Genomic DNA, 12,814 nt, shown 5'->3' with positions numbered 1-12,814 from the left:
GATGTCTCTGCTGAGCTGCAGCCCACAGGAGCCATTGATCATTTCCATGGGTAAACAACCTTGTTTTTCACCGAGCACAGAATACAGGGAGGCAGAGATGCAGGCTGTGAACTAGAGGGTTTTGCAGCCAGCAAACTCAGGGAATAACTTGAGCATAAATTAAAAAGGAAAAAAAAAAAAGAAGGAAAGAAAAATTTTGATGCCACCTCGCTCCGACATCCCTTGGAATCCAACAGCTGCTTTTCCAATAAAGGACAAAGAGCAGCTTCCAAAATGTAACATCACACACTGGGGGCAATTAATGCATTCAAAGTCTTCTTATCAAAACAAAACAAAACAATCCAGGAAAAAAGTAGGCATTGGCCCTACCACTGGAAAACTCAGGTTTTGTCACACAAATCAATCAAAGTCAGCACAATATTCCTTTGGTTTCAGTATAAACTGTTATTTCCTAACCTTCACTGAATAACCTCCATTCCAAATGGCCATTTATCTTCAAGTGCAAAAATAGCTCTTCAACCACAGTACTTCAGGAGAAGAATATTGTCCTCAGAGGGGAAAAAAACCATCTCCCTTTTCAAGTCACCTGTGAGTAAAACACTTTATTCCCAATTCTAGAAAGGACTCTGCTGAGCAGAAGGCTACCTGTGGCTGCCAGATCATGGATTTCAGGTGGTTTAGAGTTGGGGATTCTTTTTGTGTTTGTATTATATCTATTTTCGTGGCCTGTAAACATGGTGGTATGTAAAAGATCAGCATTGCTAATGAAAATCCCCATTTAAGGAAAATTAAATAATTCCAGGGTCAGGAATTATTATTAATTTGCTGAATATAACCAGGATCATTCAAAGTATTATCAGTTTTTGAAACAATGGAGATTTCTTGATGAGAAGAAATTATTTGCCTCTAGAGGATTTTTATTTTTTCTCTCCACATTTCCATATTTTTTGACATTTCCAAGACTTTCCAACATTACTCAAAGTATGAGAGCTACAGGACATCCAGGCCAAGGGAAATAGATTAAATCAATGTTTTCATATAGATTTTTTTCCTTCAGCTTCAGTGAAAAGAAGCAGATTGACCTCTCACTTTAGCAACCACTGAGTATTTAAGAGACCATCAGGAATTTAACAAGCCAAGTGCTGTATTTATCCCATAATTAAAAGCTGCCCTTCCCAAAGGGCACTCCCTTCCCACTTCCATGAGCAAATAATTTTTTTTCAAAATACATATCAAGATGTTATTTTCTCTTAAATCTCCTTTAAAAGTGTTCCCATCTGTCACTGTGTGCAAACCTCTCACACCCTAGGGAAAGGATGTAGCTGTTTTGGTTATCCCTTTTACACCAAAATTGCAACGTGTTTAATCAGCAAAACACTGATTTTCTGTTTGATATGGAAACTGGAAGCTGGGCTAGAGCTCACCCTCAGCTTTATGGATCCTTCTTGGCTGCCTTGCTCTTCCTCTTGGTGTCACCTCCCCTTTTCTCCTGGGGGGCAAATATGGAGATCAGACAAAAAATTTTAAAAAAAGTAAAAAGGAAAAAAAACCCCTCAAGTTTCTTGAAATAGATTCTGCCTTGCTTTGGGCTGCTTTTGATTGGCTTCTGTATAATTAGCTCTTGCTCACAGTTTCTGTGATAATTGCACTCTCTATTAATTGAGCATATATTGTACTCCATGCAGCCAGCAAGTGATGAAGCTGTCAGTATTTTGTTAGCTATTACACAGCCTGATTCTTATGGGCTGTTTGATATTGGTAACAAATTAGCCAATTTATACGTCATAAATAAGATTCAAAAGCCCTGCTTTATCAACTGGAGAGAAAAATACTGTTATCTTGTTTGACAAAATGCTTGTGCTAAGATTCCAAGTGCCTTTTGGCAGGAATTCATCAGAGCAGATGTATTCCTTCTATCAGGCACCATTTGGTTCAATTATTCTTAATGTTTAATGGCAGAATAATTGAACCAAATGGTAATATATACTCCCCTAAAATAGTTTCATCAAATGCTTTAATTGCTGGATCTCTATAACTGCAATGTCTGAACGTTTTATTCTGCTTATTGACACTTGACAGACCATGATGTTAATACATTGCTTTCATAAATCTCTTGATGAGCTTTATCAGAGGTGAGCACTAAACCCATGGGAACAGGTTCTGCACTGGTAAAAGGGCTGGGGACTGGAAAAAACAGGGGGAAAAGCAAAGTGACACAAAGCTGCTTCCTTATAACCCCAGGCACTGCTGTGCAGCCACTCTGCAGGGGGAGGAAGGATGAGGATGGCCATGACTGATCTGTGCTTTCAAAACCTGGTCCAAACACCTTCACCCTGCTTGGGAGCAGCTTGGTCTGCATGGCAAAGCTCTTCTTGTTTTCTGCTTACTTGGCATTTATGTGCTTGAGCTCAAAAAGAAGTTCTTCCTTGGGCTAAATCTCCCATAACCAACAAGTGTGGTGACATGGTGTGGGTTCTGACATCATGGATGCCAAGAAATGAGCAGGAAGGAGGTGCAGATCCAGGGGAGAAGTTGCAGGAAGGAGGTGGATAATAATAGGTGATTAAGGTAAAGGTATAAATAAATAAATAAATAAATAAATGTATAAAAGGTAATAAACATCTGTATCCAAGAAATAATCATAATAGGAAGAAATGGTTTACAGGTCAGGGGAAGCCTTACAAACCAGAAGAGCATCTCTGGCTCCCCAAGGCCCTGCATGGCTTTAATGTTCCCTGTTTGGCTAATATTGGATATAATTGTGGTTCCTAATCAGGGTTCCTCACAGCCAGGCAAAGGATGTGTTGTGCACATGTGTCCAGGTGTTGTGCATCCAGAAATGGTCAGAAGACAGTGAGGAGATGAAGCCACTTTCTCCCTGCTTTTGGGAAGTTCCCAGGCTATCAATAGCAGCAGATTCTATTTTTAAACTGCTGTAAGGGAGGAGCACAGAAATGCCTGCCAGTGTCACAGATCCATGTCCTGATCTCCACCAAAATCCCTGCAGGGACCTCCTGGACACTCTTGTGCAGGCAGGTGACATTCCAGTTTGTGCCAAAACAGGGAGTGCCCAGGAGAACAGAGCAGCAGAGAAAACAGCAAAAGTGAGTCCCTTGCTGGTCCCCAAAGAGCTCTGCTCTGCTCAGACTCCTGCTTTAACTACAGACACCCAGCAAACACCAACACTGTGCAAAACCCCTGGTGAGGAATTCTGCTGGGGACTCTGAGAGGATTGAACAGAGCAGAAGGAATGGGGAAGAGATGCATTTTTAAAGCTTCTCAATTAGTTTCCAATCGCTGGAATTACCAATTACCAATCTGGTTTTTTTGGTTTTTTTTCATGAATGGCATTTATATATACTACATGGAAAAGCCCCCTCCAATGTGTAAAGGAGGCTACAGAAGAGATGAGTGGGACTATTCTTCAGGGAATGTAGGTGTTATACAGTAAGAGGGTAAATTTAGATCAGATATGAAGAAGAAATCCTTCCCTGTGAGGGTGGTGAGACCCTGGCACAGGTTGCCCAGAGAAGATGTGGCTGCCCCATCCCTGTAAGTGCTCATATTCATTGTTTTACAAGTGACATTCTGCACATCAGAGAAAATTCACTTTCTGCTCTGAGTATTCTCTGAAGCGAAAGGAAGGACTGATTGCCAGATGTTCAGCGGAGGAGCTGTGGAGGTGTGCTGTGTCAAGCATTTCACCAGGGCTACAAGACAATAGTCATGGAAAATTAAATGCAAAATAATGCATTGCTTCATTTTCCCCGTGGTTTGCACACACTTGTTTGGAGCACAACTCAAAAGGGATTAACATCTTCATATCACATTCCTCCTGCTGTACAATATGGGGAAAATCACTTGGGAAAACAGCAGGAAAAGCCTCTGGCACTGAGGGCTTTCCAGCACTTCAGGAGTATGGGATTTAGGCTGAGCAGTGCTAATCAATGAAGCTGAACTTCAGTGAATGGACAGGATTAAGGATGTCCAAGAGAAATACTGGGAATTTGTCTGACTTTGTGTTAATACTGGTTTCTTTGGGCAAGCCCTAATAATTTTTATTGACATCAGAAAGGAATGCTGCAGCCAGAATTTCTAAAAGGCCCTTCTTTCTGCCTCAAAAATGGAAAAACCAAAAGGGGCAGAGAAAAAAATCACCCCATCAACTTCACTGTGAGAAAAAAGGAGAGACAATTCCTCAGCTCATCTTGCCCAAACATCTCCAGGAGCTCCTTGCAGAGTTGCCAACACCAACCTGCTGCCCTGGCACACATCTCAGGGAGAGTCAGGACAACCCAACAACCTACTCAGGGGCAGAGGATCTTAGAGATCTGACATCTGTTGATGATAAAGAATAGATTTACACCTTCCTAGTAAAGTCTGAGCTGGTCTGTGCACAACACAGAGGTTGTAAGGACAGGACAGTGCCTTTGCCATGCAAAGCTCATCTCGCCCAGTGGCAGAGGGAGGATGAGCCCTTTGATGTTCGGTGGCAGCACTGAAAAATAACTATTTTTCCTGTTGAAAGGCAGCAATGCCCTGCCAGCTGCAGGGGGCTGTTTGCTCAGGACTGGCTCCCCCCAGCCCAGCATATTGCAGTAGTGGGGGATCAGCCCCACACTGCTGCCAGTCCCCTTTGAATGATCCCTCTGGCCCCAATTGCTCAGCCACGAGGTCAGTTTTGCTAAGCAGGCAGGGAACCAAATGCCATTTGCTGCCTGAGCTGTGCTGCCCTCCAGGGCAAAGGCATTTAATGGAAGCTCAAGAAGGAGAGTTGTTTCGGGATTGAACTACTGAGAATTGGCCCAGGTTGGGTCATGGAGCCAAGCAGAGCAGTGCTCCCGAGCAAAATGGCATTTTCTAACCCCCTTTGCTGACCCACCTGTGGAACAAAGGAGGAACAGCCCTCCTAAGGACTTGCTGCAATGCCCTTTCTTGCCTGTTATTGTTTGTTTCTGTTTAGGAGCAGCAGTCGGCACCGAGCTCTAAAGAGGCTGCCACATGCAATTACAGAGGGAAGGTCTTGAAGGACACAGGGCTGAAACACAGAGACATTTGAAATAAACTTAAAGGGAACAGCTTTGTTTAGCTGCCTGGCCTTTGGCTGCCCTGTAATTCTTTATGTCCATTATAATAGAAAGATCAAATTTCTCATTTTCTCACCTCTGTGTCTAGAGAAATGCAAAAATTCTTACACTTGATCTCTCTGAGCCCTCCTTTCCCAGATTTGCTTACCCATACTTTGTCACTGTCACCTCCTTGATGATGACCTGCTTGTATTCATCCATGCATTCAGAAGAGTTGCTCTGGTAAATACAAAGTTCCCCATTTCCAAATCCCACCACGCTGCTCATCCCAACAGCTCTTAATTCATGGAGCAACCTATTTCTGTCAGTTGTTTCCTTCTCTGCAGGCTTGGCTATCCCTGTTAGATTTTTTTACAAATTAGCACGGAATTAATTGAGAAGGAGAGCCAGGCTATTCCCCCATCTTTGCAAACATGAGTGTCACCATCCCTACACCACCCAGCACCCACCAACATGGGCAGAACAGAAATGCAAGAGGCCAAATTCCCTTATGATCCCCCAGAGATCCTTCTGCAATCTTCTACCAGGTCTTAGATAAGTCAAATCTTATCTCGCAGCAGTTATCTCTGAGGAGTAACGTGCAATAATCCATGTATACTTTTATTTTTAATCTTTAGCTGGTACTTTGTGAGACTGAACAAAGACACAGACGTGTTGAGGATTCTACCAAGGGTGCATCTGTCTCCAGATGAAAGGATCCTCACATCAAACTGACTGCAGCTGGGCTGGAAAAAGTTTTAAATCACTGCTAGCAACACAAGTTTTGCACCAAAGTACAAATAACACATGCCATGATTTCCTCTGGGTGACAGGCAAATCCTGTTATTCTACTTATGAATGGGCCTCATTAAGTAGAAAAAAAAATTGTTGGTGCAACCTGCTCCTTTTTAAATTACACATATTAAAGTTGATAGATACCTCTAATTCTCTGCTCAGCCCTTTATGCATTGCAATAACACCGCTCCCATTGTTAGGTAAAGTCTTGAGTTTGCATAATCTGCTTTTCATTTCCCTGGCAGCTGCAGATCATTCTTGGTGACTAAATTAAAAACAGTTTCTTTCAAGAATTCACCACGTCTGTCCTCCTTTTTTCCTCCCTGTACCTACAAGTTAGGGAGAAAAAAAGAAAACAAAACCTTCCCAACAAGCATTAAATCCTGTCAGATCAGGCTGGAAGGTCACCTCATCCATCCCTCTGCCCTGAGGCAAAAAATCAACTCTCCTTAAGCCATCCCTGACAGATGCTCACCTAACTCCACAAAACATCCATTGATGATTTCACAGACTTAGCTCATGCCTACAAGTCTGACCTCAATGTTCCTCACCACAGTCAAAGCTCCTCACTGCTTGTCCTGTCCAACTGGACTTGGGGACACAATTTCTCCTTGCAGAAGAGTATTTCTCATCACTTTGAGCCAGTGTTGAGGACTGCACCACAAGCAGTGAGGAAGCAAAGGAAGGGAGCTGTGTGGGTGGAAAAGTGGGGAAAAAAAACCCCAGGAAGTTTAGGAGAGGAAGGGGAAAGAAACTGGATGATAAATTGAAAAGTGCAATGAGCTGCTTTGCCCCACTTTGGCCACACTAGAACTGAACTTCACTGCAAAAGACACTCCAATTTCCTGAAAGGCAGCAAAAAGAAAAACAAGGGATGAAATCTCACCATCAGCTGAGGCTTACAGCACACTGAAACTGGCATTCTGCATGTCATGTACCAAAGCCCTGAGCCTCAGAGGTTTGGGGATTTCTGCCAGTTAACAGTTTTTGCTCTAGGACCTGGCTTGGCTGGTGCTGGCTCTGGGCACAGAGCTCCTGGCTGTGTTTTGGGGAACTCTCAGTGCACTCAGCCCACCCTGAGCTCAGCTCCCAGCCTGACATAACAACCAGAGGATATTCCTGGAGGTGCCTGTGATGCCTAATGGTTTTTGGCTTTTCTTTTTATATCCTTTTTTATACATTTTTATACCCTTTCCCTTTCCTTGTACCTTTTACTCCCTGTACCTTAGCCCTACTTGTCTATAACCCTTGTACTCTGATATTTAGCCTAGTTTGGGGTTCTCTGGGGCAGATGAAACATTTATAACTATCTCAATACTAGAGGCACCAACCTTGGATGGAGCCTCCTCTCTGGAACATGTTTTTGTAAACTAGATTGTAGTCTCATTGTAAACTAGATTGTAGTCTCACAGGGGATAATTACAATAGGGGGACAATTACTTAATTTATTAAGTTTCTTATTGGGGGATTTTAGGTAAATATCCTAATTTGTAAGGTCCATAAAATTGTATACATGTTGTACACTGTGTTTCCTCCTCAGCATGATTACACCTTTGAAAAGGGTGCACCAAGGATCCTATTAAACCAAGGTAACACCCTTTTTCCTCTATACTGCTATGTCTGCCTCTTATTTTTACCAGCTTTTAAGGCATCACCTGAACCTCCCCAGTCCCCACCACAGCTCACCTGGGAGGGCAGAGGAGGCAGCCCTGCTTGGCATCTCATCTGGAGGCTGATTGGCACTGCCACGCTGTTCCAATCACAGCAATTCTGCACGATGCCAGCTGCTTCTCCCGATGCAGGGAAGCACAGCTCTGACAAATGGGATGGTAAGTGCTCGTTAAGGACATTACCCCACAACTCCCAGCTGTTATGCTTTCGCTGTGAGAATTTAAAGGTATCTTGTTAAAGATGCAACACAATGTCAGCATTAAGAGTTTCCTCCTGTTTTGCCTCCCAAAGTGTCCCGTCCTACGGAGTTTTATTAATACAGGTTGAAATTTCCAGATTTAAAGGGTAATTAAATCCCACTTAAAGCTTTCACAGAGGGGATTAGCTGGAACTTACCCACTGCTAACGCTGCTGTTTGGTTTGTGAAAGGAAAATGCAACTAAAAACATCTTTCCCAGGGAGACCAAAACTAAATTTGCCCATTTGCACAAGGAGAGAAATGATCCATACAAATAAAACAAACCAGTCCAAACCACCACATCAAATCTCTGCTTACAGCCATGCCTGGTACAAGTGAAATACCAAACCTTCAAAGATACCAAACCAGAGCTTAGGGAATTTTCCATATGATGTCTGAAAAATAAAAACTATATTGTTTTGTTATGTATATGGCTTAAGAGGGTTAAACTTGTATGTACTGCTTTAGCCTACATATAAGAAAAGATATATAGAGATAAAAATATCTGTTTTTTAGATAAAAGGCACATATGTTGGAATATAGCAACATCATCCAACTGAAACTAAATTCCAGTGCATTTGATTTCACCCACCTGTCACAAAATGCTGGATGGAAGAGCACAGGCAAATTAAACTTTTTTCTGTTTTATAGAAAGGACAAAGTTGATAAAGATGTTCATTTTTACATTTATTTGACAAACTGGTGTACATAGTATTAATCCTTGCAGAATAATAATTGTGTACAAACACAGTGGATGGTTTTGAGACCAGAATTAGGGACACAGTGTGTGACAACATTGCACAAACAGTTCTTCCACAGAATCTTATCTTTCCAGTATTAAAATATATAAAATAGAGTGCGACTCTTATTTATTGTGGTGAGGTAAACATTTCTTTCTTCAGAGCAATGTGGCTTTCATGCACCTTCAAGAGAGCTGCTAACGACAGCCTTCTCCTTCATTCTGTCAATAACTACAGACCTAGTGGCATATTTATTGCTGTTCTAATGGTCACACATTTTTTCCTTGAGCAATATGTAGAGAAAGGAATGGAGAAGGAAAAACCTGCAGGAATTGATGATAGCAGCCTGTCTACACTGTTTGTGTCAAGGGCCAAAGATTAGTGAAGATAATTTATTTTGAATGTAACAGTTTTAATGGAAATGTCACGAAAAAATTAATTTACGTTTTCCTAAGTAGAACATGGTATTGATTAGAGCTGCTGAAAAAAAATCACAATTAGGAATTTATTTCACGAATTTTTACATCTCTGCCCGTTTACAAGGCCAGATCATAATATCCCCTCATTTGTTCCCTGTTCAAATTTATTGATGATTTTCAGGACATAATTCCTGGGCAGGGTGAGATTTGCACAGAGTTCTTCAGTTACACAAGCTCTTTAGTATTGTCTTTTGTTCCCTGAATGAACAATTTGTGTAACTAACAGCCTGAATTTTGAGTGTTACAAAAGAATAGATAATCAAAATGAATCTTGGTCAATATCTGAGTAGTGAAACTTAGATTTTCTTTTCATGTATGTATTTTTACTGATGCCTGAGAAGTCAAATACTTTAAAAATGGCAAGGTTCCTTTGTGCTTTATTCCCAATAAATTAGAAGTGGTTTTTGGAAGTTAAATCAACTGAAGAATACTCCACGCTCCTGAGAGAAAACTGCTTCAGCTTCTCATCTTCCTTTAAACCCTCACAGCAGTGACATACTCACAAAAGAGGTTATTTTAAAAAGTTAGCAGCCATTTCCTCAGTGGCAGACACGTCCTCCCTGCATGGCACTGCTGCACCTGGAAATACAGCAGGACATTTCCAAAAACTAGGAAATCAATGAGTCACATTTCAGTGGTTTATAGGCACAGTAAGAGTGGGAGTTCCTTTCACTACCAACTATTCAATCCTTTTTCCTATCATGAGGTATCCATTGGCATCCACAAAAGAAAATCATCTTAAGGCAAAACCAGTGATTTCTAAAAAAAGGAAAATACACTTCACTGATTTGAATAAAAATAGATACTGTAAGCATAGCTTTTTACATTATTGTAGAAGTCCATAAAAATATAAACCCACTATTAGTTTGCTGACTCTTTACAATATAAAAAACATGAAAGAAAACATTGTGAAATAGGTGACCTAAAAGTGTTTGATTGAAGAACAATTCTGTTGACAGAAGTGAATTAGTGATTATTTTGTCTTATCATGAGGTTATCAGTGACAATTTTGAAAAGAGAGGCAAAAAAGAGTTTTATGGTGTGCAGTATTATTACAATTGTGAGTAACAAAACTACCAGAATTAGACAAAGACCTACAGACTTCTCAAGACTGTAGCTGCAAAATTTCTGAAGCCCAGCTTGCAAGCCTGAGCTGGGCATGTTTCACTAACAAGTCCACCAAGCCTGAGGACTGCTGAGGAGAACTCCATAAATCCTCTGAAACAACAGCAGGAATGATGTCTTGTGAAACACACACGCATTTTCCATGAGAATAATCTTCAAGGTGTTATTTTTTGGCCACACTTGCCACTGCCTTCCTCGCTGCATCCTCCAGGTCATTGGCAGCTGTGATGGGAAGTCCACTTTCACTCAGGATACGCTGAGCTTCCTGAACATTTGTTCCTAAAAAACAACACTGACTAGAATTAGCAATTAATATTGATGGATAAATAAACATCTCCTAGCACATCTCTGGAAAATCAGCTAGTGCTGCAAACTGCACATCATTTCAGTTCAGCAACAGATTAAAGAGTGGCTTAGGCTGAGCTGAGGAGAAGGAGCTCTCAGTGACAATGGTGACAGACAGTGCAATCTGATAATGGCACTTGTGTGCACAACAGGGGCTTTGTGGAGATTACAGGGTCAGTGCAGCATCCCCCAGAGCCAGCAGGGACATCCAGCAAGAGCAGGGGATAATGGACCACATGCCAGGCTCTAGGGCACCCAGAAGGTTTAAGGCATTTATTAGCCACAATCAGCTACAGCTAATCAGTGAGTCAACAATAACTAAAATTTACCTGTGAGAAGTGAAAGCTGCAAAATGAGCTGCTGAAAGGCAGAGATTTGGGTAATCCAGACAATTTAACTGGGTTTAAGCTGCTCTTGAATATGCTTTTGCATTTCTACTAAAACCAGGGAATACAAAGGTCTCTGAAGTATTCAGCATGACACTATTCCTTCCTCTGCTGCTGCACTAAATTATTATAATCACAGAAATATTTCAGTTGGAAAAGACCCTTCAGATCTTTGAGGGTGACTGTAAACCCAGCACTGCCAAATCCACCAATAAACCACATCCCTGAGTGCCACATCTACCCAACCTCAAGGAGAATGCACAGTTACACAGCACAAGGGCTCCATTTTGTATGGAAAAAACTCAGCTTCAGTCAATAGACTAAAGCACAGAAAAAGATAAAAAAATCCAAAGCTGAAAGGGATATTACAGGAAAATACATTTCCCCCACTTTTTCCACTTGTCTAAAAGACAAGAGCATCACCTTCCTACTCATATCTCATTCTTTTTGGAATACTAAGACAAACAGAAAATCTGAATTCTCCAGAGCTTTCTCCACCAAAGCCCAGAGAAACTTTTGATCACTGCTATGCTCTGCACCACAGAAGAACCTGGAGTCAGATACCCCACTGAGGAAGCAGAATCCACGTTTTGGGATCACACTAATGACAAGCACAAGGACCCTGAGCTGATCCTCTTTAGAACCATTTCTATCCTCCTCCTCTCTGTCATGTTCCTTGTTCATTTGCCACGTCAAAATGCTTAATTACTTTGTAATTCCTAGACCTAGCAAAATGAATTTTAATTATATTTGGAGCTATACACTAATTATGCCCTTAATTATTAACCAAGCAAGAAGCGTACTCTTCACTGTGCAACTTCCAGAATGCTCATTTTAAAGGATGATTTTTGAATTTTTTTTTTTTTTTTGGGGCAGGCTTCATAAAGCATCTGAAATGGGACAACAGAAGCAGAGCATTTCAAAAGCCTGTTTCATCAGCATGCTTGAGTAGGATTCTCACTCCTGGCACTGAAAGGGACCAAAGACATCCCTGTCACAGCACTCTGAGATGGGAGAGGCAGCAGTCAGGAGGAGGAATGAGGGACCCAATCTGCTCCCTCTGCAAAGGCACAGGCAGAGCAGGTCAGGCTTCCCATGGCTGTGCAGAGGACATGCTGTAGGGTTTGTGCAGGAAGGTCAAAGACATCTGAAGGGGGATTTGGTTGCTTAGTAACACCCAGAACTGCACAGAACTTTTTATACGGGGAAAAAAAAATAATATTACGGGCAGAAAAAGAGCATAATATTTGATTTTTGTACAAGCATCCTATATAACATTATGTGGAGGCTGCAGCTTGTCAGCCCAGCACTGCACAGGGGAGGCAGGAGCCATTCCCAAGTCCCTCACATTTGTACTGTGATCCCCAACAAGCCTTGCAGGTTTGTCTTTTATTTAGATACAAGGGTGATAAACATTTAAAGCAGTCGAGATTGCACTGATCTCTCAAACAGGATTCTACAAGACAAAGTTGTGAGGAGAAAAAAAATGGAAAGTGGGAAATTTTCGTGGAAATTTTGCCACAGAGAAAAAAAACCACAGTGATGTTTTTGTGATGGCCATGTATTTAAAACTAACTTTCACTACTCACTAAGTGGCCAATATTAATTTACTAACAGGTCGGAGAGGGAACAATGCATTGGATCTGTTCTGCACTGCATTGATTGCTCTCCACACCACTTGTCTAACAGGCATTACAAAATCAATACAAAACACAGGCTCCTCAGAAGGGAGGGGGAGTTTATGCAGGGAAATGAAATGATGAAAGCTGAAAAAAGAAAAAAAAACCTCACTGCAGTTAGAAGAGTACGAGTACATTTTGTATTTCTTAAATAAAACACTTTTATAGGCAGGCCATACAACTAAACACACTTTTCAGCAAGCATTTCCTTTGCTATAATTTTCTTTTTTTTTTTTTTAGTGATAGCCTTTTATCTCATTGTGATTAAGTATGCTAACTATGTGGAGAAT

At 41.3% G+C, this 12,814-nt stretch overlaps 1 protein-coding gene across 1 annotated transcript in view; it reads right to left on the bottom strand.

Moving 5' to 3' along the window:
* Window positions 1-8,440: 8,440 nt before the first annotated feature.
* The window catches only part of SUCLG2 (succinate-CoA ligase GDP-forming subunit beta), a 102,626-nt gene continuing 98,252 nt past the window's right edge, over window positions 8,441-12,814 (bottom strand). The window contains exon 11 of the mRNA XM_085072331.1: window positions 8,441-10,393. Within this exon, the coding sequence (XP_084928457.1) occupies window positions 10,278-10,393 (116 nt within the window). The 3' untranslated portion in view covers window positions 8,441-10,277. The remainder of the gene's footprint in view (window positions 10,394-12,814) is intronic.

This window comes from Lichenostomus cassidix, chromosome 12 (genome assembly GCF_008360975.1).
Source record: "Lichenostomus cassidix isolate B80296 chromosome 12, HeHo_3.0, whole genome shotgun sequence".
In the NCBI taxonomy this organism is placed as follows: Eukaryota; Metazoa; Chordata; class Aves; order Passeriformes; family Meliphagidae; genus Lichenostomus; species Lichenostomus cassidix.
This window is presented reverse-complemented; position numbering and strand designations above follow the sequence as displayed.